Source organism: Balaenoptera borealis (assembly GCF_965194805.1).
Source record: "Balaenoptera borealis genome assembly, chromosome: 20".
NCBI classification, from domain to species: Eukaryota; Metazoa; Chordata; class Mammalia; order Artiodactyla; family Balaenopteridae; genus Balaenoptera; species Balaenoptera borealis.
This window is the reverse complement of record NC_138879.1, coordinates 32,375,604-32,402,277: the sequence shown is the minus strand read 5'-3', so window position 1 is coordinate 32,402,277 and position 26,674 is coordinate 32,375,604. Positions and strand designations below refer to the sequence as shown.

The following is a 26,674-nucleotide window of genomic DNA, read 5'->3' as shown; positions in this document are numbered from 1 at the left end:
TCAAGCATAATTTCTCAAGGTTTTTGACCTCAGCACCTGAAATAGTGGTCATTTACTGAGTGGGGAAGACAGCAGGAAGAGCAAATCGGGAGACAGGGCTGAAAGAAAGCAAGAGGAGATGTGAAGTGGAAGGTGGAAATGTGAGTTCTGAGTGTAGGGAAGGCATAAGGTCTGGAGACAGCAACTTGTAAGTCGTCAGTCTGAATGGAATTTCAAGATATGAGACCAAAAGACCATGGAGGAATGAATGCCAGACTCCTGAGGTCTCCAATACTGAAAGGCCAGTAGAGGAGGAGGGACCAGCAAAGGGGATGGAGAAGAACTGAGGCAAGAGAAGAACCCAAAGTGAGTGGTGTCTGAAAGCCACATGTGCAGAAAGGAGGATGTGACTGACTGTCAGTTGCTATTGATCAGGTAAGATGACTGAGAATTGCAGGACTACGTTTAGTAAATCTGGAGGTCTCTGGTGACCTTGACAAGAGCTCTGCCAGTAAAGTGGCTGGAATGAGAACTTGTCTGAAGTCTGTCAGAGGATGGGAGGAAAGAAAGTGGAGACAGCAAATATAAACAGCTCTAAGGGAATTCTGATCCTTAACCATCTTTCTAATGGAAGTGAGACTACACTTGTCTATCTTAAATGATTAAAAAGACAACAAGGAAAAGTCCTAACAAGGGCTGCATCAACACATTATAAAGAAACTTTGAGCAGAACATGAGAATTAAGGACCAGGAGTTCCTTTTTAGCATGATAATTGCTCATCAGGTGCACTGCCAGGTAAGGCCTTCATTACTTACACTCTCATATGTAGGACTTGAGGCGAGGTTTTGGCTGGTCCTTTGGACAAACCTAGGATAGTGTGATAACACAGCATGATTACCCTACAGTGAGATCACTGATGCAAAAAGATGACTTTCCTGGTCTAAAAACCCAAAACGTTACCTTCAGACTACACAAATGTATTAATTTTATATATCAATAAAAATTACCATTGGTTTTAGTGCCCAGCAGATCATGATGCCCAAATATCAAAGACAGTAAAGATAAAACCCTGTCCCCAGGCAGTGGCAGCCTTGAGACCCTGGAGTGTGCACACTATACCAGTGACAGCAGAGCCTTCAGTCTTTGCATGAGCGTAGCTACCACCCCATCGTTTCCTAAAGGATGAGGGGCAATGCAGAGTAGAGGTTAGGAAGGGGGGACAGTTTGGAGTAAAGTTGGAGTAAACACACTTCACCCTGTCTCTCCCACCAAATGCAACTATAAAACCTGGACAGAATGTGTGGGGCAAATATTTGAGAACTGAAAAGTAAACACTAGTTACAGGCTGATTGGGAAAGAAGACTAGAATTTGAGTATCAGTGAAATGTTGGTGAACTTACCATGTTCTGTCCCTCTGGTATTCCCTAACTGGAATGCAGTGCAGCCTAAAACCCAAGTGGGCAGTGAAGACAGAGCTACAGGAGAAGCCTCTCATTCTCACTCAAGGAGCGACATTAGGGAAATCCTAATGCTCAGAGAGAGTGTGGAAATCCCCCATCCCTTTTTTCCTCTTTGTTCTTTCACACCCCAAACCCTAGGCGATCCCAAGGTGGCTGCAGTGACAGCAGAGGCAACAGGGACCTACAGGGGCTTAAAACTCTGAGTGAGGGGAACCTTCCTCTCTAAGAGGTAGAACTGTGATCCCAAGAGGATATGGCAAACCTCTGTTGTTTCTTTTATCCCTTCTGTCCTGCCATTTGGTGCCCAACACAAGCATAGTCAAGGAAATGCATGGCATAGTAAACCTTCAGCTTTTTGACTGGAGAGCCAAAAAAGGGAGTCCCAGGAAAGCAAAGAACCAGAGAAATCACAAAGAGGGAGGAATTCAGGAAAACAACCTCAAAGTTGTTTATGAAATCCTGGGCTCACACCCTGATCTATGCATCCACGGCTGATCCCAATAAATGCCAAAGATGTTGAGAACTGAACACACAGCCTGCTATCCAGACCTTACATGAATACTGGGTGGCACACATGTGGGACAGATCTCAATAGTACTGCCAAGGCTTTAAAAATTTAACTGACATCGGAACCAAAGCACACAGAAGGCAGGCCGAAACTGTGGTGTAAACCTCATGAGGTTGTTTGCCTACTAATCAAAACATCAACATTCTCAACAGGATTTAGATAAGATGAAGTGTCTCATATCATTAAAAATGTCCAAGATACAATCCAAAATTACCATGCATATGAAGAACAGAAAATTTAAACTTGCAAGAGAAAAGACAATCAACAGTGGTTGATATCTAGAGGACACAGATGCTGAAATTATCTTACAATTTTAAAGCAGCTATTTATACAAATGCTTCAGCAAGGAACTGTGAACACTCTTGGAAAAAAACAGAAAAATAGAGTCTCAGCAAAGAAACACAAGATTATAAAGAAGAGCCAAATGGGAATTTTAGAATTGAAAATTGCAGTAACTGAAATTTTTAAAAAATTACAGGATGAGCTAAACAGCAAAGTGGGGATGACAGAGGAAATAGAGTGAGAAAAGCAATGAACAGAACCCTATGGATCTATGAAACAATGACAACAGACCTAACGTGTGTCATCAAAAGTCCCAGAAGGACGGCAGAAAGTGTGTAGTGCTGAAAAAAATATTTGAAGAAATAAAGGCTTAAAACTTCACAAATTTGGTCAAAGACAAACCCACAGATTCAAGAAGTTCAGTGTAATAGGTTGAGTGGTGGCTCCCAAAGAGTTATGTCTTTGTCCTAATTCCTGGAACCTATGAGTGTCACCTTATTTGGAAAAAGGGTCTTTGCAGATAAAATTAAGGACACTGAGATGATGTTCGAGTGGGCACTAAATTCAATGACAAGTGACCTTAAAAGAGAAAAACGGGAGTGGGGGGAAGGAGGGGCTGAGACACACAGGGGAGAAGGTAATGTGAAGGTGGAGAAAGAAAGTGAAGTGATGTGGCCAAAAAAACAAAGGAGTGCCAACACTCACCAGAATCTGGAAGAGGCAAAGAATGGCTTCTCCTCTGAGAGCCCTGGAGGGAGACCGCCTTGCTTTCTCTCAGACTTCTAGCCTCCAGAACTCTATGAAGATAAGTTCCTGTGGTTTTAAACCCAGCAGTTTGTGGTAATGTTTTTATGGTAGCCACAGGAAATGAATACACTCAGTAAAACCAAAAGACAGCCATGCTCAGACACATCATAATCAAACTGTTCAAAATTAGAAAAAAAGAAAAGTTCTTAAAGCACAGACAGAAAAAAAACAACAACACAGAATCAGTAGGGGAAAAAGAAAATTTGAATGAATGTTAGCTTTCTCATTAGAAGCCATTTAGGCCAGAGGAGACCGGAGCAATGTTTAAAAACTGCTGGAAGAAAAGAACCATCTACCCAGAATCCAATGAGAATATCCTTCAGGAACAAAAATGAAAATGACATACTCACATGAAATAATCTAAGAGACTTTCACTGCCAACAGACCTTCTCTAAAATAATGCTAAAAGAAATTCTTCAGAGAGAAGAGAAATTGTACCAGAATAGAAGGAAAGCAACAGAAATGGTAAATATAATAGACTATTTTTCTCTTCCTGAGTCTCTAAAATTTATTTGAGGGTTGCAAGCAAAAACTACATTATGGAAAAATAATGTAATAATGTGGAAAAATAATCGTATAATAATTATACATTGTCTGGTGGTGGTTTTTTTAATACATAATACATACAATAACTATAATTTATATTATTAAAGGGGAGCACTGTATGATAATAAGGTTTCTACATTTCACTTCAAGTGGGAAAATACTGGTTTTAAGTACACTAAAAAAACTGTAATTCCTAGAGCAACCATTCCTCCCCTCCCCATATATACACTACACAAAGATACAAAATCACGATAAAATGGAATATTGAAAACATTCAAATGACCTAAAGTATGAAGGAAAGAGGAAACAGAAAAAAAAACCCACACACACCAAAGGGAACAAATAGAAAGCAAATTACACAATGCTAGACCTAAATCCAAACATATTAAATGTAAATGGTCTAAACATACCAATTAAAGACAGAAATTATTAAAATACATAAAAATGCATGACCCAACCATATGTTATCTATAAGAAACTCACTTCAACTAATTAAGTTAAAAGTAAAAAGGCAGGGCTTCCCTGGTGGCGCAGTGGATAAGAATCTGCCTGCCAATGCAGGGGACACAGGTTCGATCCAGGAAGATCCCACATGCCGCAGAGCAACTAAGCCCATGTGCCACAACTACTAAGCCTGCACTCTAGAGCCCGCGAGCCACAACTACTGAAGCCCACGTGCCTAGAGCCCGTGGTCCACAACGAAGAGTAGCCCCCGCTTGCCGCAACTAGAGAAAAGCCCACGCACAGCAATGAAGACCCAACGCAGCCAAAAAAAAAAAAGTGAAAAGGCAGAAGAAGATATACCATGTGAACACTAATCAAAAGAAAGCTAGGGGCTTCCCTGGTGGCGCAGTGGTTGAGAGTCTGCCTGCCAATGCAGGGGACACGGGTTCGAGCCCTGGTCTGGGAGGATCCCACGTTCCCACGTGCCGCGGAGCAACTGGGCCCGTGAGCCACAGCTACTGAGCCTGAGTGTCTGGAGCTTGTGCTCCGCAACGGGAGAGGCCGTGATAGTGAGAGGCCTGCGCACTGCGATGAGGAGTGGCCCCCACTCACCGCAACTGGAGAAAGCCCTCGCACAGAAACGAAGACCCAACACAGCCAAAAAAATCAATCAATCAATAAATAAATTAAAAAAAAAAAAAAGAAAGCTAGAGTGGCTATATTAATATCAAAGTAAACATGAGGGCAAAGACAATTACAAGGTATAAAGAGGGACATTACATAATTATAAAAGGGTCAATTCACCAAGAAGACAACAATCCTGAATGCAAATGCACTTAAAGACAGAGCTTCAAATACATGAAGCAAATAATTTTACATAAACTTTTCTAGAAATATCACATACTGTATGACTCTATTCAGATGCTATTGTCACAAACTATAATGATAGAGAACAGACTGGTGGCTGCTGGGGGTTGGGGATGGGGGTGTGTGACTATAAAGGAATAATAGCATAAGGGAGTTTTTTGGGATAATGAACCATACTACATTCGGACTGTGGGGGTGGTTACATGAATCTATGTATATATGTTAAAATAAATAGAACTGTACACCAAACAAAAAAAGGGTCAATTTTACCATACAGAAATTTTTAAAATAAAATTAAAGTGCAGAAAGAAAAAAAGAGAGCAGGTATTGAAATCAGATCCACTTGAATTTGAATCCTTTCTGCACTAGTTGGCAGCCTTGGTTTCTTCACTTGTACAGTGAATACTGGGGGTACCTATCTCATAGGCCTGTAGGGAGCCCTAGTAAGTAATTAGTAAGCATTTCTTATTCTTCTTAGCCTATTGCCTGATACTAAGTGGGCTATAAATATGACCTGTGACTTTATCCCATCATCATCATTGCTTTTCAGGGATCCTTTCTGTTATGAATAATTCCATCACTCATTTGTTCTGTGATGATAAATTAAACCGCAAACACAGAGAGGTGGAAAAATCTCAAGACCGTAAGATATTTTGATGGCTGATTTTGCCACTCATATGTAATCTTTGGCATATGATTTAACCCAGATTCATGCCTTAGGTAACTTTAGCGCTTCAATTTCCATCACTAAAAAATTGGACTAGGGCTTCCCTGGTGGCGCAATGGTTGAGAATCTGCCTGCCAATGCAGGGGACACGGGTTCGAGCCCTGGTCTGGGAAGATCCCACATGCCGTGGAGCAACTAGGCCCGTGAGCCACAATTACTGAGCCTGCGCGTCTGGAGCCTGTGCTCCGCAACAAGAGAGGCCGCGATCATGAGAGGCCCACGCACCGCGATGAAGAGTGGCCCCCACTTGCCGCAACAAGAAAAAGCCCTCGCACAGAAACGAAGACCCAACACAGCCATAAATAAAAAAAAAAAAAAAAAAAAAAAATTGGACTAGTGAACTTTAGCGCTTCAATTTCCATCACTAAAAAACTGACTAGTGATACTTTCACTCATGTATCAATATAAGCTTTTTCTGAAAATCAGAAAAAATAGATACAAAAGACATAGTCTAGAAAACAAAATATAGATGTCACACATTATCTTTTATTCCAGTGAATTCTAAGAACTATTATAATTATTTTGATATCTGGAACTTGGGCAGACAATCCTAACAGGGTTTCTAATGATCAGCCGATCAATGCCTTATGGTTCCCCACAGACATCTTTTAAAACTAAAGATTCTTGCTACTGAATCAGAGTTTCTAGGGGCCAGCAATTTTACTGTTTAATAGTCACTCAAGTGATTTTTATGCACCTTAGAGTATGAGATCCACAAAACTAAGCAGCTATTAGCTAGGATTTGATCTTCGTGTGAGTTTTATACAGACATTTTTTGTAATGGGATTTCATCTTTATGGTCAGTCTTTCCCAACAAGATTTGCAGAATAAAGGAAAACAGAATCAGCTACTGCAGACCACTTGCTTATTTAAGCAATAACCAGTTGCTTATTTACTAAGCAACTTCACTGGAGTTCTGCCTACAACATTTCAACATTTACTTGCATCACAGCAGTCAAGACCAGAGGGAGTCAAGCTAAGGTAATGACCCAACCTGGTGTCAAGAGATAGCCATGTCCCAGCACATGAATCTTTCCTTTCTCTCTTCTTTCCTTACACATTTCTTTTTTTTTGTTTTCCCCAGTTTGATTCTCCTTTCTCTTCTCCTCAGTCTGCCCTCTCCTTTTTAATATAGAAAAGTAACTAAAAAATATCTAAGTCCATTGACATAAAAACACAGCCAAGACATGCTGCTGAGTGAAAAACAAAAGCAAGGTTCAAAACAGTATGCACAGTATGCCGCCCTTTATTTAATAAAGGAGAAAAAAGAATTCATATTGCTATTTACCTAAAGACACTTTGGAAGGATAAATAAGAAACTAACAAAGGGGTTCCCCGGGTGGGAGCAGGTATGACCCAAGGGAGCACAAGAGGCAGGATGGGGGTGGGATGAGATCAAGTATTGTCCTTGTACATCTTTTTATATTGCTTTGATATCTGCATCATGGAAATGTATTGCCTATTACCTAAAATACATATATTTAAAAGGAAAAAAAAGAATATAATAGGCTTTGATGGAAGGCAAATCTAACTTCTGTTTATTTTTTTGCTGTTTATTTGCTCCATCCTGCCTCTTCTTGACCTTAGGTAACCATGCTTTTTTTAGGTTCTTCTGCATCTTTCTTATGTTTCTCTATGCAAAGAGTGGCAAATATTAGCATATATTATTTCTCACTTGCTTACACAAATTTGAGATAGTATACACACACTACTTTGCACTTTTTCTCATTTAATAATAAATACATTGGTGATTGTCCCTCACATAGAGGGCCTACTTTTTTCTCCAGAAGTATAATAATATATTGTGTAGATGTTTATTTAACCATTCCCCAAACTGAAGGGTACTTGAGTTGTTTCTAATTATTAGCTATTGCACAAATACTGTCAAGAATAATCTTGTAAAGACCTTATTTTGCATAAATGAGCATAAATTCCTAGACTGCAAGTTCAAAGGTAAATACATTTATAATTTTAATAGATATTGCCACTTGCCCCTCATAAAAACTGCACAATTTTGTGATAGTATCTGTCTCTCCACAGTTAATAAAGCATGTTAACAAACATGTAGACTATTGCCGATCTGTGAGGTTAAAAAAAAGTCTTATTGCAGTTTAATTTATATTTCTGTAACTGTACGTAAGGCTGAGCATCACTGAGCAAAAATATGTTTCTAAGTCATTTGTATTTCTTTTTTGGTGAACTATCAGTTCATCAGACCTGCTACTTAATCGCTACATGAACTTCTATTCCCTAGGCCTCAGCCTTTTTTCCTATAAAATGGGAATAATGATAACAGCACCGATCCAAGAACTTTTGCAAAGATTAAATGCAATAAATAAAAACAGGTCAGCAAAGTGCCTGCCACATAGCAAGTGCTCTGCAATCTGTGCGGCCGTTTCTGTTCCCCCACTTTGTCATTGTATTTTTCCTACCTCCTGTTACCACTAAAAAAATAAGAGAAAACAGAATTTATGGAAGGCTTGCTATGTACTCAGTGCTATACTAGGAGGTACATACAGCATTGCACAGAATCTTTGTAAGAATCCTAGAGAGTATTCTTAGAAGAGAAATGAAGGCTCACACTGGTTAAGTTTCTCATCCAAGGTCACACAGCTAATAGGAAGCAGTACTGAAATTCTGTATCAGTTATGTATGATTCCTAAGTCTCTACCTTTTCTATTATGTCATGTTTTCTTAAATATGAGGAATCAGAATGAGATGGAATTAGTTCTGGAGTATTACTGACATACTTACAGGGGTGTTTCTGTGTTTTCTGAGGCTAGCAAATCCACCTGTGGATGAAGACTGGGTTTCAAGTTGTTTGTTACAACAGGACTTGGAGAGCTGAAATCTAGAACACAAAATGTACTTATTGCTTGGCTTTAAAACATTTTGTCCATCAGTTCTGTTGAATTTTCCACTGTTTAAAAAAAAAAAAAACCCACCAAATTAAGAAGATTGAGATAGTTCTGTCACCGTAAAATCGTGGGATTTCCTCAAACAGAAATTCAAAAACATCATTTATGGCAATTGGAAAGAGAGAAATTCCCTGCTGTAAAAAGAGGACGTTGTAAAGGTAGCAAACGTTATTGTGTTGGGTTTTCTAAAATCCCAAGCTGACTCAGAATGGAAGGGATTTTATGTCTTATCCTGTCAAGCACAGAAGTAAAAAGCTATGGCATATATAGAGCTCTACCCTCACCTCTCCAAACTCTCAAGTTCCCATAATCATGAGACACCCCAAACAGAATAATTATTTCCCCCCTGCTCTGAAAATGCCTGATAAAAACTCAAGAAAACTCTTCAATATAATGGACTCCAAACATCCCACTGGTCCAAGCAAGCAGCCAACATTTTAAAAATGGGGTAAGTAATAAGAAAACCACAAATTGAGTGATACTGACTATTCTGATTCTAAAAAATCCTGCTACATAAAAGGAAAACAAACTGATTTTAATTTGGCAGAAAATTCTGGATTTCAGCATTTTTCATCATCTTTATTTGTAATTTACCAAAACTCTTTGGGAAGGATAATAGGAGACAACAAATAAGACAGATAAGGTAGGTAACCCTAAGCCTACAGTGCAACATCATTCATTTACCTTCACAGAAAACCATTAAAGCAACAATTGCTCCCACTTTATAAAGTAGGAAAGTCTCTAAGGTGGGTGGCTAAGAGGTGGCAGAACTGGGATTTCAACTTGGACTTCTCTGACTCAAAAGCTTGTGATGTGCCCTCTACATTTCGCCACCATGAGGCCTCATAATTCCTGATTTTCTCTATATGCATCAAATATTCCCTTTCCTGATGCTGTAGTATGGCAGAGAAACCCAAAGATAATAGCGAGTGGGTTCAGAGTAGGTTTAAGTATTGGCCATGGAGCTGAACAAGCTCTATAAGCAGGCCAGGCGAATTCCTTGAGATACTAAGCCAGTGGGATGAGTTTCAAGGACCTCCTCCCTCAGACACATCCCATTCCTGTAATGGGTGTAACCCAACCATTTGTCAAGAAGTAATTAAATCTCCTGATATAGTTCTCTGATATTCAAACTGACTTCAGTTCTTCTCAGGTTCCATTTAATCAAGAAACCAAGGAGAACCGTTTCTCATCAAGCTCTTCCGCTGGTCTGAAAAGGCCCATGTGCTTATTTACTTAAGTCTGAAAGCTGAGCATTCAGGGTGTTTAGTTCTCCCAAACTGGCCCTATGCATCAGAGGGCTGGGACTCAGGTCAAGGAGATCAGAGGACGGGGCAGAAGGTTCAGTGGAAGTCTGAAAACAAAGCAAACAAAAACACAATTTAGAAAAAACTGTGTCAGGCAGTTTGTCACAGCTTTCTCCCCAGACTTTCCTTTGGAGAAAGGAAGATCTTATTTGGAAGTATCCTGAGAGAGAACTCTCCATTCAATAGACAATGCTAGTACTAATCACATCTCACCACTGACATGGGTCCCTGCTTAATTAGAGAATCTTCTTATGACCTAAGCAATAACTAAATGAGTTATTAAGGCAGATACTCTACACTACTAAAACCAGTCCAAATCATTAACGCATGTCTCCTCTTTTTTAAGACTTGTTTTATATAAGCTTTGCTCCTTGCTGTAGAATTCATAAAATTTTCAATTGTTTATTTTATAACAGTTCTATTTACTTACATTGGCATCTTCCCTCTGGTTCTTATTTTGCTCCAAAATCCTTTGTTGGTTTCGAATGAACCTGTTTGAATTAACAAAATGCAAGTAGTTAAAAGAAAACAGATATGAAAATGCTATAATATTTAACAAAATTATTAATGTGCAAATATTTAGGAATAATCAGCCTCATCCCCAATTCCCAATAAAGTACTTTAATAACTTTTTCCCAGTTTATAAAAGTAATAATGCCATTAAAGAAAACTATGAGAAAATGGACAAATATTACAAATATGAATAATTCCATCATCAAGATATGGTTCCTATTAATATTATGAAGTACTTCCTTCTGGTATTTTTTTCTGTAAGTTAATCTATTTTAAACTTAGTTGAAATTATACTTTACATAATTCTGTATTCTAATTCCATTATGTTCAGATCATTTTTCTAGTTATTCAGAAATACAACTTTTAGTGGTTGCATACTTAACCTAATGAATCACATACATAAATATTCTCCTTATTCTCAAATATTTGAGTTGTTTCTAATTCTGCCAAAATTATCAAAAATGATCATTTTCCATAAAATTCACCTACAATTAACATATTTTCACTGTTTAATCTTCATTTTTATAAGACACTTGACACCTAACAATATTACCTTTTACAACTTTGTTTTAATTTTACATTGTTCGTACACTGTGGGTAAGGGAGGAACAGTTAAATAAATAAATAAGTGAATAGGTTTCAAAGAATAGTGAAGCTGAAGGCAGAAATCCAAGGCACAAGTGTCAGTATTATTATTGAGTAGTTATAAGACGATATATATGATCCTCAATTCTCCATCTACTCAAAGAGAATAGCAGTGTTTGAACCATTTCCTCAAAGTTATTCTCAAGGGCAAGATACAGACAGATAATACAGGTGGACGAATGTGGAAATGCTTTGCAAACTAAAAGTTGCTTTAGAAATACATAGTATTACTATTACGACACATCGATTCCATGAACCTAAACACTTTCAAGTCTAAAAGCTTACACTGAATTAAAACATGGCTTAGGTTTAAGGATTTTCCCCTTTCTAACACACGTGCTGCTTCTTCCATCTACTCATGGTATTGGCTTCTTGCATGCTAGCTAGTTATGTGCAAGGTATGAACAACCTTCACAAATCAAGCCTTGAGTAACAATTTCTGTTTCCTTACTTGCACAACTATTCCCTGGATGTAATGAGTGGAGACTTCTGGGGATTTTGGAATAGGGTGAATGTATTTTGCCTGTGGGATGGATGTGAATCTTTAGGGAACAGAGGGCAGACTGTGGTAAGCATGGTAAGCAGTATGATTCCCCTGCCAAGGTATCCACATCCTAATCAATGGAACAGTGAATATGTTAGGTTAGATGGCATATGGAGTGGATTGCTAGTGAGTGGACTTTAATAGGGAGATTATCCTGGACCACACAGATGAGCCCAGTGTAATCACAAAGGTCCTTAAATGTGGACGAGGGAGGCAAAAGAAGGATGCGAGAGGGATACGATGTGAGAAGGACCCAACCAGACAACGTTGGCTTTGAAGATGGAGGAAAGGGGTCAGGAGCCTAGGAAAGTGGCGTAAGTTGCACAAGTTAAGGAAAAGATTTTCCTCTAGAGCCTCCAAAAAGGAACGCAGCCCTGGTTCAAAGCTGAATCAGAAAAAGCTGTTCACAGAAATAATCCAATCTCCTGATATTGAGACCAGATAAACACACATTCCCCCTTGGAGGAAGCTTTTAGTAAGTGGTCTTATGGTTTGTAATAGAATTCTCCAAAATGAAAACCATGAGTCAGCACTCTACTGAAAACCATATGGTTTTCCTTAGATATCTTCCCATTTACAAAGATTTATACCAACCCCCCCCCAAAAAAAACCAAACAAACAACAAAAAACAAAAAAAACAAAAAAAACCGAAGGGCAAGGTTTGCTTAGGGCTAAGGGAACATGGTCACAGGGCTCACATCCCTCCCTTGGTGCCCTGTCGCCTCTTCACAGAACGGCCACTCTCCCTGACAGTGAGACAGTGAGGGAAAGAACTTATTTCGCAGCTGTGGGTTTTGCTTCCCTGATTCTCTTGGTTCATTCATGATGAGTGGGGAAAAAAAAGTCTAGACAATAAATTAAAAGGCTCACTGGGACAAGAAGAGGAGGAGGACAAGAAATTAATATTTAATGTGCTAGCACCCAGCTAGGTGCTTTAATATACATTATGGCATTTAATTCTTAGAAACAAACAAATAAAATAAACAAACCCTCTCCAAATAGGTAGTATTATCCTCTTTAATAAACAGGAAAAAACCCAAATCTTAAAAAAGTTAAGCAATTTGTCCAAAATCATCAGCAAGATTTGAATCCGGACCTGTTCACCTCCTTCCCTTATGTCACACTGGTCCCATTCTTCATCTGTTGGTGGGAAATATGGCCACTAATTCCAGGGAATTCTCAACAGAAATGGTTCCCCTAAGGGTGTCTTGAAATGTCACTGTAACTCGGAGGAAAACCTCTGATATTTAGCAGGTAGGGGTCACATAAGGGAAAACTGCCCTACCCAAAATGCCAATACAACTCCTATTTGAAACAAGCATCTAGAAAAAGTTGGGGGAATCTCAGAGACTCCAGAATTTCTATGCTAGGAAGGCCTAGGTATAGGTTTGGAAAGAGACCAGGAGACTTGCCTAAAGCTATGTTTGTATATAGCACTTTTCATTAAGACTGAGGAGAAAGCCACCTGTCAATCGAAGCATGCTGCCGGTCTTTGGGGCCGGGTTCTAGGTGCCGGCTCTCTCCCCAGGCCTGTTGTACCTTCCCATACCTTCACAACCGTATGTGCTCTAACCTGCTCCTGGTTTAGTCAACTCCTCCTCATCCCATAGTTCCCAGCTTAAATGGTACTTCCTCATAGAAGCCTTCCTGTCCTTTTTCTGACCTGGATTAGGTCTGGCTGTTATTCTCACCAAATAGACCTCCTATTCACTGCATTTATTTCACTTTCCAAGTGTGTATATTTATATATTTGATTGAAGGTGTTTTCCTGACTATAGGCTTGACTATAGATTACAATAGATTATAAGACTATTACTTTGATGTATGAATAAATGACTTGGAAACAACTTAAATGCCTAATAAGTGAACTGTGAGAGAAACATGGACCATTATGCAGCTATTAAAAAAAATGGTTTATGGCTTCCCTGGTGGCACAGCGGTTGAGAATCTGCCTGCTAATGCAGGGGACACGGGTTCGAGCCCTGATCTGGGAAGATCCCACATGCCGTGGAGCAACTAGGCCCGTGAGCTACAACTACTGAGCCTGCGTGTCTGGAGCCTGTGCTCCACAACAAGAGAGGCCGCAATAGTGAAGAGGTCCGCGCACCGCGATGAAGAGTGGCCCCCGCTTGCCGCAACTAGAGAAAGCCCTCACACAGAAACGAAGACCCAACACAGCCAAAAATAAATATAAAAATAAATAAATAAATAGAATTTATTAAAAATAATAATAATAATAATAATGGTTTAGCCAAAGCATTTAAGAACATAGGATACAAAAATACTGGTTTTAGAGCAAAGAAAATCAAGGGAGAAACAAAAGTATATGTTCTTTATATGATCACGACTATAAAAAAGTTTAGAAAAAAACTAAAATGTTAGAAACAAAATTATGAGTACAGTCGACCCCCGTATCCACAGGTTCTGTATCTGTGGGTTCCGCATCTGAGGATTCAACCAACCTCAGATTGAAAATATTCGAAAAAGAAAAATTCCAGAAAGTTCTAAAAAGGAAACTTGAATTTGCCATGAACCAGCATCTGTTTACATAGCATTTACATTTACTAGGTATTATAAGTAATCTAGAGATGATTTAAAGTGTACAGGAGGATGTGCATAGGTTATATGCAAATACTACACTATTTTACATAAAGGGCTTGAGCATCTGTGGATTTTGGTATCCTTGGGGGGGGTTCCTGGAAACAATCCCCTACAGAGATCAGGGGATGACTGTATTTAAAATTTTTGCCTTCATACTTTTCTGAACAGAATTTAGAAAAAAAATCTGTGTTCATATACAGATCAGCCTCACTGGCTACTCTGGTTTTGTGTAGACTATTTTCTCCATATAAATATCCTCCTCTCCTCTCTTTACCATTTCCATGTTGTTCTCCACCTCAAATTTAGGGTAAACCTCACTTTCACTACGACGCTTCGTTTTATGGCATTGGTCTATTTGAGAGCTTACGATGTGCTCAGTGCGGACAACATTCCGTGATTAAGATCCAGGCCCTGCTCCCAGGGCAGTTCGTGAGCATTGCTTACACTGCCCATGAATGCCCCTCACACTGCTCAGGGACACGCTCCTTCCTGCAAGCCATATCACACACTCCCAGAAGAGCAGGACCAGGACTCCCTATCTTGGGAGGAAGGCGGCCGTGCCCAGAACTTGTTCCTGATCTTTCTGAGTGCTCACCTGCAGGCACTCTAAGAACCCTGAGTACCTGGAGGTTAAACTAGCACTGGAGGAGGGTCGGAGACGGTGTGCCACTGCTCACCTCTCATATCCAAGGATGGCGTTATTCAAATCCTCGTTCACCTGAATTAGCTCAACAGTGACATCTTCATTCTCCACCACCACGAGCAGGTCCATGATCCTCTCCTGCATCTCCCGACCTGTCTTATGAAGTTTCTGTCAAAGAAGGAGAGAGATTTCTTCTTCCATGCTAAAAAAACAACTGATTTGCCCATCTGTATACTACTGTGACCACCCCCACACTGAGTCACCTGTGGGAGATTACCAAAGTATTTAACTGTGGGCAGCTCATCCTTTCTCTATGAAGGATATCGGAACAATATTTTCCTCTAAAAATCAAAATAGGCATTGTAAGGACAAGAATGTACATTGCATGTAATGCTGGACTAGAAATCAGAAGTGGTGTACAGGAATTCTAGGTTTACTACTTATTAGCTGTGCTGTGTTAGGAAAAAAAAAAACCACTTGTTTTCTAAATCTGTTTACTCACTTGACAAGTGAAAACTATACTACTTGACACATCTACCTCAAGGAGTGACAGAAAATCAAATGAGATGTGTACAATGAGGAACTATATAACTATAAAGCACTACAGAAAACATAAAATGCTATTGTTGTTATTTGTGGTAATAGAAGAAAGAAGTAGTTAAAATGCAATTATAGCAGTATAATTTTCTTATTATGTTTTACTTAAACATGTAACGTTTATAGTTACAACATCACATTCCAAGGTAAACTGAAGCAGGATTAAAAAACTAGTCATCAACGCCATTTTTATTTGGACTGCCTGGAATCACTGTATTACACAAGACTCCACTCCCCAAACCAGCTTTTTCTCATAAGCATCAGAGGCACCTACAGCTGACCTACTGATTCAGAATTGCCTAGGCTGAGAGTTTGGGAATTTACATTTTTTAACAAGCATCTCAAAGTGTTTCTTATGTACACTGATATTTGAGAACTGCTATCTTACAGCTTACTTTCTCTTAGGCACACCTCCAGTAAGCCTGAGGAGCATAAAACTGGTATTAATATTCCTTCAAACCCACTCTGGCTAGAATTTGTCCATGTAATAATACATTAACATCAGGCAAGAACACAGGGAAGCTCCCCTTTCAAAATGAAAGCAGCAGAACTTGCTAAATCATAGCACTATTACATTATCTGATCTTTTCCCTCAAGAAAGACAGACCTAAAAAAAAAAAAAGACACACCTGCTGAAAAACTTACACTTCACAAAACCATTTAGAATCTCAAACAATCTATCACAAGATTTCCAACAGGAAATCTCTAAATAAATAAATCAAACCACTACTAGCTGGCATTTAGACTCAGAGATAAAGGCTACCATACCTCCACAAAATCTTAACAAAAGTATTTAGAAGACAGAAGAAAAGGGAAAGGAAAAAAAAAAAGTGAGACAGACAGATGACAGACTCTAGGTTTTCATACTCGCATTGTGCAACCAGAAAAACTGTCCCGGTTCCTAATGATGTGGTCACTATCTGCAGCAGTTGGCAAACTTTTTCTTAAAGGTCCAGATATTAAATATTTTCTGCTTTGCAGGCCACAAAGCCTGTGTTGCAACTACCCAACTCTGCCATGGTGAAAGTAACCACAGACAATATGTAAACAAATGGGTGTGGCCATATCCTAGTAAAACGAAGTCAGGTAGTTGCTAAATTTGAGTCACTTATGATCCCCTGGTAGAGCACAAAGAGAAAAGACTTTAGACTCAGTGGACCAAAGGTCTCTCCCATCTACATACCTGATACGGCATTTGGCTAAAACTTAGCCTCAGTTTACTTTTTTATCTATAAAACAAGGATAACAACCATCTTATAAGGTTGTTGTTAGAATAGAAAATGATGCAGTTGAAACCCACGTATGGCATACAGGGTAGTCAATGAATGTATTATGGTTGCCTAAGGAGGTGTCACTAGCAGCTTAACTAGCAAACTAATATTATACATTCCTGGGACTTCCCTGGTGGTCCAGTGGGTAAGACTCTGCGCTCCCAATGCAGGGGGCCTGGGTTCGATCCCTGGTCACGGAACTAGATCTGGCATGCATGCCACAACTAAGAAGTCTGCATGTCGCAACTAAGACCCGGTACAGCCTAAATAAATAAATTTTTTTTTTTTTTTAAAAAAAAGGAAAAAACTAAGAAGCATTTGGTTATAACCCCATGATGAACGAGAACTTTGCCTCTGTTCTGCGTTAGTGTACAGGCTAGAACAATGTCAAGATCAAGGAAATACAATGGCTGTTAGATGCCTGTGACAAAAATGTAGAAAGTAATTTGAAATGAATTTGCAGCCAACACCAACAGCCCCCGGTCACATGAAGACTGTCCCTTTGCCCTCTCAAGAGACAGATGGAATGGAAACATGAAAGAAGCACCACATTTCTCAGCAGGTTTGCAAAACAGAATTTGAAAAACCTCTTCAAAAGCCAGCCCACTCTGATCTTTGCAATTGATGTCTGTCTCAGAGGAGGGCCAAGCCACCTGGAAACAGCACAGATCAAGTACCATGGACCAAAAGGATGGGTCAGAAGTTCACCACAGCAGGCACCTGCAGGGCTGTGGATGTGGGGAGCAAGGGGGCACGAGTTAAAATACGGAGGAACAGCTGCTGGTGCATATGCCCATCACAGAGGCCCTGGAATCGCCTCCCTTTACACCATATCAAAGCCCAGGCAGGCTTCTGAGCTAAAGTGATTCTAACAATCAATTCAAAAGTCTTTGGAGCAAAACAAAAAGGAGCTCATTAAGAGCTTCCTCTTCTGACATCCAGATGGCTCCCACTCTTTCGCAGAGCATTCAGGAATTGAGGAAGAAGATTCTTCCACACTTTCAACTTCAACTGCAATTGTCCCACATTCACCAACACAGGGCAACTCAATCAAAGGAAAAACAAAAGTATCTGAACATATCCCTTGAAAAAGTAATAACAGGAAGAAATGTGTTTGCTTAACAGCCTTCTCTGGAAATAATACGTCTGGCACTACTGCTATTACACATCTCCTCTCTCCCAGGACCTCCTACCAAGATAGCAAGAGACCCCGAGAACGTCCCTATATACTCAAAACCAAAACTGCCCCCACTCACCCTGAAACCAAACATTCCTCAGCATAACTTGCTCATACAGTTTCTTCTTTCTTTTACAGGCCTCTGTTGAATGAATGACAAGTTACCTGTTAACATAATCCTCCAGAAAATCATTAACTTCCAACTCTTTTTCCCAACTAAATATTGTAAACATCTTCAGTAACTCCTTAGCCCTTCTTTTGCCCTCAATCATTAATTCTTCAACAGAGAATCAATCTATTCAATTTAACAGACATTTGATAAGCTCACTCAGTGCACAAAACATATACTCTAAATGTGCATAGTTGTATGGATTTAAAAGTAGAGGTCTTGGTTACTGCCTTCAAGTTGCTTCCACTCTAGCTCAGGAGCTAATATATACCCACATGAACAGACAATAGGTTAGCCACCTATGCTAGAAAGTCAGTCCTGGGTTCAAAATGAGAAACAAGTGCTATACTGGATAGAACGCATTGAAAGTCCCTTCCACTCTTAACACCTTACAAGTCTCCGAATGGGAAAGACAGTAAGAGCGGTCAGGGCAGATGACTTTTTATTTTACTCTCAGGTTTTTTTTCTCAACTGGTTACCAATTATTCTCACAGGACCAAATTTTAGATTCACATGATTTGAAACGTCTCTAATAAGTTAGAGTAAGGCTTTTTCTAGTTGTGCTTTCAAAATTGGAGCTCACTTTATTCTACAGAAGACTAAAACATTCTCTTCTTTCATTGTCCTACTGCGTCTAGGCAAAAACAAGACTAAAATGGGTGGTGAGCCACTCAAGGTAAGAGTAAGGTGATTCAGAGACAAGTACACAACGCCTAGAAAGCAAATGCAAGAACGTGCAGCAACATTTCATTACTGTGACCAGAACAGATACTTTTAACTCATCGCAACACTCATTAGACTAGATGTGGCCTCAGAATCTTCGCACACCACTCTGGCAAGCTAAAAGAAATCCTGTCTCTGCCCCTAATGAAGTTCAAAGTCCAGGAGCAACACAGTGGTTGGGAAAGGTGTCTTTCACCAAAATAGTTTTATTGCCTAAGAATCTAACAAAGAGAAAGGAGCTCTGAGAATAAGGAGGGCTTCGGGATCTAACCGCTCGGCACAGATCGGAGGAACAGACAGGGGATTCCAAATAAGTATACCAGATTTCAGACAGAAGGAAACAGACAACGCATTTCAAATACACAGAACAGCTGCCAGAAGGTATGCGCCAACAGACAAAACAGGAAATGCTTTTAATGTTAACAAACTGCATATAAGACTGTGATCACTGGTAAAGTATATGTACAAGAAGAGCCGAGAAATTTTTGAGCGGAGACTTTTCCTACCGGTTGCACACCTTTCTTTTGCCTTCCAGATCCACCATCCATACTCTCTACCCTGCTGTGTGCCCTGGGGGCTGGCCTGTAGCGGGCATACCACCAGGTCCCCTGCCCTCTAGCTTTTGACTGGGTTCAACCCACAGGATGCACAGGGAGGAAATGGGAGGGCGAAGGAGAGTGAGGTCTGGATATTTATTATCTTCATTCTTTCCACCAAAGGCACCACTACTCTCAAGGCTGCCTTCCTCATATTCTGCCCACTGGGTTCTGGCAAAAGTTTCTTCTTGCCTATTTATGCCTAGGGGTATTAGCTAATAGGCCAGGGTAACAAACTTGCTCCTGTGGTTTCTCTGAACCCTGTGGTATCTCACTAAATAAACAGTACCTTGATTAAATTCTTTTCAAATTACCCAAATGGAGCATGCCATCTGTTTCACTGATAAGCCCTAAAAGGCATGAAAACAGAGCAATTTAAATAGTATGATACCAACACAGGGATAGACAAACAGATCAAACCAAGAGGACAGCCTCTGGAAAGACATCCTTGCATTAGGATATAGAATATGATACAAGAGGTATTTGAAATCAGTGGAGAAGGTATAAATTGTTACTAAATGTTATTTGGACAACCAGCCATATAACTGAAAAAGATAAATGAAGGGAAAATCTCTAACTGATACCAAGGATAAAGATTTTATTTTTTAAATTAATTAATTAATTTTGGCTGCATTGGGTCTTCGTTGCTGCACACTGGCTTTCTCTAGTTGGCAGCGAGTGGGGGCTACTCTTCGTCGCGGTGCGCAGGCTTCTCATTGAAGTGGCTTCTCTCGTTGCGGAGCACAGGATCTAGGCACACGGGCTTCAGTAGCTGTGGCACGCGGGCTCAGTGGTTGTAGCTTGCAGCCTCTAGAGCACAGGCTCAGTAGTTGTGGCACACGGGCTTAGTTGCTCCACGGCATGTGGGAACTTCCCGGACCAGGGATCGAACCCGTGTCCCCTGCATTGGCAAGCAGATTCTTAACTGCTGTGCCATCAGGGAAGTCCCAAGATTTTAATTTTAAACCACATAAAATCAAGGGAAAAATCCATTAATTTATTAAAGATATTTTTGTTGAATGATTACATTGTGCAGCACTGCTCTGGGAGCGGAACCTGAGCAGTAAACAGGACAAGCCTGTGAAGCATCCATTCTAGAAGGCAATGACAGCTGCACAAACATGCAGGAAAAGCATCAGTGTGCTGGGCAGAGAATGAAAAGGGGGTGAAAAAGAAAGTGCTGACTTTAGACTGGGGAGCCAGTGAAGACCCCTCCGAGGAGGTAACATACTAAGTTGGAATGATGAGAAAAAGCTGGCCATTAGAAGACAGGGGAAGCATGAGAGTCAAGGGTGAAACAGCTCCCCGACAAGAACGAACTCAGTGTGTCCAGGGAATAGGAAGGTGGTCGCTGTGGCTGGACTGAGGACACATGCGCTATGGAAGGAAAGGTGGGCAGGAGCAGACTGGGAGAGGTTTTGTGGCCAGAGTAAGAAAGTTGGGTTTTATTCCAAGTGTAATGGGAAGCCACTGGAGGGTTTCCAGCAAGGAACAACATGATCTGGTCTCCCTTTTAGAAAGCTATAGAGATGCTCAATATCATTAGTCATTAGGGAAACGCAAATCAAAACTATAGTGAGATACCACTTCACACCTACTACGTAGCTAAAAAAACTCCAGAAAACCACAAGTGTTGGCAAGGAAGTGGAGAAATTGAAACCCTGTGTGTTGCTGGTGGGAATGTAAAATGGTGCAGCCACTGTGGAAAAAAGTTTGGCAGTTCCTCAGAAAGTTAAACATAGAGTTTCTATATGACCTAGTGATGCGACTCTGAGGTATATACTCAAAAGACCATAGGTATGCAAACAAAAACTTATACATGAATGTTCACAGCAGCTATTCACAATAGCCAAAAGGTAGAAACAACTCAAATGTCCATCAACTAATAAGTAAATAAATAAATAAAATATAGTATACCCATATAATGGAATACTGGGCCATAAAATGTGCTACAGCATGGTTGAAACTTGAAAACATTATAGTAAGTGAAAGAATCATATTTTATGATTCCATTTATATGAAATATGCAGAATAGGTAAATGAATACACAGAAAGAGAAAGCAGATAGCTGGTTGCCTGAGACTGGGCAAAGACAGGAAGGGGGAGAGACTGCTTAATGGGTATAGGGTTTCCTTTGGGGATGATGAAAATGTTTTGGAACTAAATAGAGGAAATGGCTACACTGTGAACATGAATTCCACTAAATTGTACACTTTAAACTGTAAACTTTAAAATGATTAATTTTATGTTTTAACATAAAATTTAATGTTTATGTTTTAAAATGTTTTAACATTTTTATTAATGTTATGTGAATTTTACCTCAATTAAAGAAAAAAAAGCTATATAGTTCTTGATTTTCAACACAGCACTGTACTCAATATCCTGAAAATATTTTTGACAACAAAATACCTAAAAATATTGGATACAATTTAAAAATATTTTAATGTGCATGCCTAAACTTTCAAGGAAGCATAAGAAGTCCTCAAAGGCTAAATCCAAATAGGATCCAAAGATATGAGAGGCAATAAAGGCACAAGGGCCCGAAAGGCACCCATCTGTCAATCTCTAATAACCCTGAGAGGCAGGAGACAAAGCCTGGGGCCCGAACAAGGTACTGAGATGCAGCTGGGACATCTGAATGGCTACGACCTATATACGAAATAAGAAATATACATATTGATCTTTGCCCCCCAGTGCTGACAGAGTTCCTAAATCCCTTGGAACTTCCCAGGTGATAGGAGCATCTTTTGTTCTGATGAGGCAACTCTTGATGGGCTCCTGGATGGGGGCTGGTCAACAGAAAGACTAAAACATGATTAGAAGCTTGGAACTTTTAGCCCTATCCTCCATCCTCCAAGTATGGAAGGGAGGCTGGAGATGAGAGTTAATTGATCATGCCCACTTGATGAAGCCTCCATAAAAATCCATAAACTTTGGGGTTCAGAGGGCTTCCAGTTGGTGAACATACCCATGTGCTGGGACGGGGGTGCACCTCAACTCCACAGGGACAGAAGCTTCAGTGTTTGGGACCCTTCTAGACCTCACCCTTTGTACCTCTTCACCTGGCTTTTCATCTGCATCCTTTGCAACATCCTTTATAACAAACCAGTAAATATAAGTAATTGTCTCCTTGAGTTCTGTGAGCCATTCACACAAATTATCAAACCTGAGGAGAGAGTTGTGGGAACCCCCGGTTTATAGCCTGTTGGTCAGAAGTATGGGAGACTTAAACTTGCAAAGGGCATCTGAAGTGGGGCAGCCTTGTGGGACCGAGCCCTTAACCTGTGGGATCTGATGCTAACTCTGGGTACTTAATGTCAGAATTGAATTTAATTTTAAGACACCCAGCTGGCATCAGAGAATCAGTCAGTGTGGGCAAAAAAACCCATACATTTGGTGTCAGAAGTGCTGGTTGTGAGTAGTACAAAAAACAAAGTTTTCCTTTTGTTATATAAGTTAAAAAGTTAGAAAAAGCAGCTCAGCCCCACAAAGGAAAATGGCAAGGAGAAGGAGAAGCCTCACCTTTGGAGGGAGAGAAGGAAACTACGTATTCTTCCTGAGAATTCTAACAGCCTTTCTGCATTACCATCTCTAGGGATGAGACCCTCTGCCTTCAAAGTTTAAAAACCCTAGTGAGTGTTTTTCTTTTTTCTTCTGACTGCTGAGGTCCCATGTTCTCTTGGAAACCACAAGTTATTTGAAGTCCTTTTTCTCTGGTCTTATTAGTGACACTGGAAGTTCCCTGCTCCTGGAGGTACAGTGCTGGGACAGCAGAAGACAGACTCATGTCCATGTGAGTGCCTAAGGCCCATCCAATCTTACTCTGATTCTGAGGTTACTATAGGCTTCTTCTGAGGAAAGTCACAGTGTAAGGGTCTCTTTCTCCTGGGGCTGTGTGTACCTCAGTTGGCTGATCCCACCTACATTACTGGACTCTGAATATTCTCACTCTTCTGGTCCCCTGATAGTCTGTCTAGGCTCTCCTGTAATCCTTGGAATTTAGTCTTATTTTCATATTTTGTCTGTCATTTCAAAGGGGTTTGGGGAAGAGGAGGTAAATTATTTTAACAAGCTAAAAGAAAAAAAGTGGTTATTAGCTAGTTTGGGGAAAAAACAGTGTCTGTTTCACAACTATCACAGTGGATTTCAGATACTTTTAGTACTTCTTTACAGATAAACTCTGTATGCCCTGTAATGCTTCGGGGCCCTCAATGCCTCCCACCTTGCCCACTACCCCAACTCTGATAACCCCCCACCAGGCTCATGCTGAAGCCTCCAAAAGCCCCTGCGGTTACATGGGGAAGCTAGGCAGGAAGCCAGTGTTATCTGGGGGCCCTAACTCCACTAATCTGTAGATTTTACACCAGGACCAGGGGTCCCCAACCCCCAGGCCACAGACTGGTACCGGTCTGTGGCCTGTTAGGATCTGGGCCGCACAGCAGGAGGTGAGCAGCGGGCAAATGAGCGAAGCTTCATCTGTATTTACAGCTGCTCCCCATCGCTCACAACCCATCGCTCGTGTTACTGCCTGAGCTCCGCCTCCTGTCAGATCAGTGGCGGCATTAGATTCTCATAGGAGCGCGAACCCTACTGTGAACTGCGCATGCGAGGGATCTAGGTTGCCCGCTCTGTATGAGAATCTAATGCCTGATGATCTGAGGTGGAGCTGAGGCAGTGATGCTAGCGCAGGTGAGTGGCTGCAAATACAGATTATCATTAGCAGAGAGGTTTGGCTGCACAGAGACCATAATAAATCAATTGCTTGCAGAATCATATCAAAACCCTATCAGTGAGTGGCAAGTGAAAACAAGCTCAGGGCTCCCACTGATTCTGCATTATGGTGAGTTGTATAATTATTTCATTATATATTACAATGTAATAATAATAGAAATAAAGTGCACAATAAATGTAACGTGCTTGAATCATCCCGAAACCATCCCCCCACCAGCCCCAGTCCCTGGAAAAATTGCCTTCCATGAAACCGGTCCCTGGTGCCAAAAACATTGGAGACCGCTGGTTTACACAGTTGTGAGAAAACCTCTGAAAAAGTACAAACTAAAGAATTACTTTATTTCTCCATAGTCTATCTTTGCTGGTTTCATTTTTAGATTCCATCACATTATTTTAGATTGACCATAGTGGGACAGCATATTGTGATAGAAGAAATATATATTTGGTCCTCATCCCCAGTTCCTAGCACAGAGCTTCTAAAACCCTGGGAATTTCCAGAGCAGTAGGATGAGAGAAGCATCTTTTGTTATTGATAAGAAGCCCCTTTCAACCAAGCCTGAGTTTATGCTAATGAGGTGATTCTTGGAGGATGGGGGCTGGCTGCCAGAGGAACCAACCCTGTGATTAGAAGGTTGAAACTTGCAACCTCCAGGAAGGGGAGAGGGACTGGGGGTTGAGTTAATCACCAATGGCCAATGATTAAATAAATCATGCCTCTGTAATGGAATCTCTATAAAACCCTAAACTACTGGATTCAGAGAGCTTCTAGGTGGTGAACACATTCAGATGCTGGGAAGGTGGTGAACTCCAACTCCACAGGGACAGAAGCTCCTGTGCTCGGGACCCTTCCAGACCTTGCTGCACGTATTCTTTGTCAACAACGAAAAAATGTCACCTGCCATATCAGTAAACAAAGGATGTTGCAGCCATCAAGCCATCACATTACAGCCTCCCCGATGGTGAGCCCTGAAGGAACTCAAGATAGAAACAGGATGCCCACCATCTAGCAGTCAGCCTCTGCAGCCACCCACCAAGAGTGTACCCTGAGGAAAGTGAGGATGAGAAAGCACAGGATGCTGGCCCCAGATAGCTGAGGTGTATATCAAAGGAATGACTTCAGTGAGCCCAGACTCCTGTTATCTGTGCAAACATAGAAAAGCACTAAATTCTTTAACTTGAGATATCTGGTTTTCTTTCATTAGCAGTAATCTTTTGATATTCCAACTACCTGGTCTTTGTTAAGAAAAACTCCTATATATCCTGGCTCCTCCCTTGCTTCTTCAGAGTAGTACCTTAGAGCTATCTGAGAGGCTGTGTCCTGGGCTTAAGTCTTCAGTTTTGTCCACCGAATAAAACATAATTCAAAACTTTTAGGGACTTCCCTCGTAGTCCAGTGGTTAAGAATCTACCTTCCAATGCAGGGGATGCGGGTTCGACCCCTGATCAGGGAACTCAGATCCCACATGCTGTGGGGCAACTAAACCCACGCACCACAACTAAAGAGCCCACACACCACAACTACTGAGCCCACGCACTCTGGAGCATGCGTGCCACAACTAGAGAAGCCTGCTATGAAAACCCAGCACAGCAAAAAAAAAAAAAAAAAAAAAAAACTTTTAGGTTGTGCATTTTTTCACTTGACATCTTCATCTGGCTATCATCTGAATCCTTTATAATGAACTGGTAATAGTAAGTAATGTGTTTCCCTGGATTCTGTGAGCCATCCTAGCGAATTACTGAACCTGAGGAGGGGATCACGGGGACCCCCAATTTGATTTGTAGCCAAAATGGGACAGAAGTGTGGGTAACCTGGGGACCCGCTACTTGTGACTGGCGTCTGAAGTGGGGGCAGTCTTGCGGGACTAAGCCTCTTAACATGTGGGGTCTGTGCTATCTCTGGGTAGCTAGTGCCAGAAAGATTTACTGTGAGGGAAAAAACTTCAGACCTGGTGTCTGTAGTGTTGTGAGTAGAGAAACAGTTTTCTTTTATGAGGTTATTTAGATTACAAGAAAAAGTTCAAATACCTGTCAAAAGAATTTAAAAACAGTGCTCCCCATACCAGCTCTCTATCTGTTACTAACAAAAAGCATTAAAAGAGAAAAATAAAGCTATACATTCAATAGGCTCCATAAACAAATTGACCTGGGGCCAGAACCATTCAACTTGAATTGGCCATGAGTAGTGTTCTAATGTTGATTTACAGCCCAAGTCTCTTTATTATTCAAGGCAACACACAGCCCTAAGCTCTGGCATCAAAACAGCAACCAGCAAATCAGCATTATCCTTGCAAAATTCAACCAAACATCTGCACCCGAAGACTTGGACACAAAGAGGCATTTCAGTGCACTCCAGGATGGCATCAAATAAAACTGGATTCACATATTTGAATGGGATGTTTCAGTGTACATTTTACTGAAGGATTGATTGTTTGCCACAGATGGATAAAAACATGAGAGAAAAATCCTATCACTTCATTTGAGAGCTCTGAAAGGCTGGGAAGACTGTGTGGAACTAGGAATATTGCCATGTCCATTTTTGAAAAATATTATCTGCCACA

At 40.6% G+C, this 26,674-nt stretch overlaps 2 protein-coding genes across 9 annotated transcripts in view; one reads left to right on the top strand and one right to left on the bottom strand.

Annotated features, from left to right (window-relative positions):
- Positions 1-26,674, bottom strand: part of TOM1L1 (target of myb1 like 1 membrane trafficking protein) — a 54,085-nt gene that overhangs the window by 6,667 nt on the left and 20,744 nt on the right. For 5 of the 6 annotated variants that reach the window (XM_082371886.1, XM_082371885.1, XM_082371887.1 and 2 more), the window contains 5 exons: positions 14,887-15,020; positions 10,337-10,397; positions 9,836-9,953; positions 8,436-8,532; positions 796-847 (listed from right to left, as the gene is read on the bottom strand). In XM_082371886.1, the coding sequence (XP_082228012.1) occupies positions 796-847; positions 8,436-8,532; positions 9,836-9,953; positions 10,337-10,397; positions 14,887-15,020 (462 nt within the window). The remainder of the gene's footprint in view (positions 1-795; positions 848-8,435; positions 8,533-9,835; positions 9,954-10,336; positions 10,398-14,886; positions 15,021-26,674) is intronic. The other variant, XR_014238409.1, reaches the window with a different exon arrangement.
- COX11 (cytochrome c oxidase copper chaperone COX11) overlaps positions 1-26,674 on the top strand; it is a 54,812-nt gene that overhangs the window by 15,233 nt on the left and 12,905 nt on the right. Inside the window, exon 6 of one of the 3 annotated variants that reach the window (XR_014238410.1) lies at positions 23,112-23,178. The exons of the other annotated variants lie outside the window; for them this stretch is intronic. The gene's annotated coding sequence lies outside the window, so the exon portion shown is untranslated. The remainder of the gene's footprint in view (positions 1-23,111; positions 23,179-26,674) is intronic. 3 annotated transcript variants of the gene reach the window in all.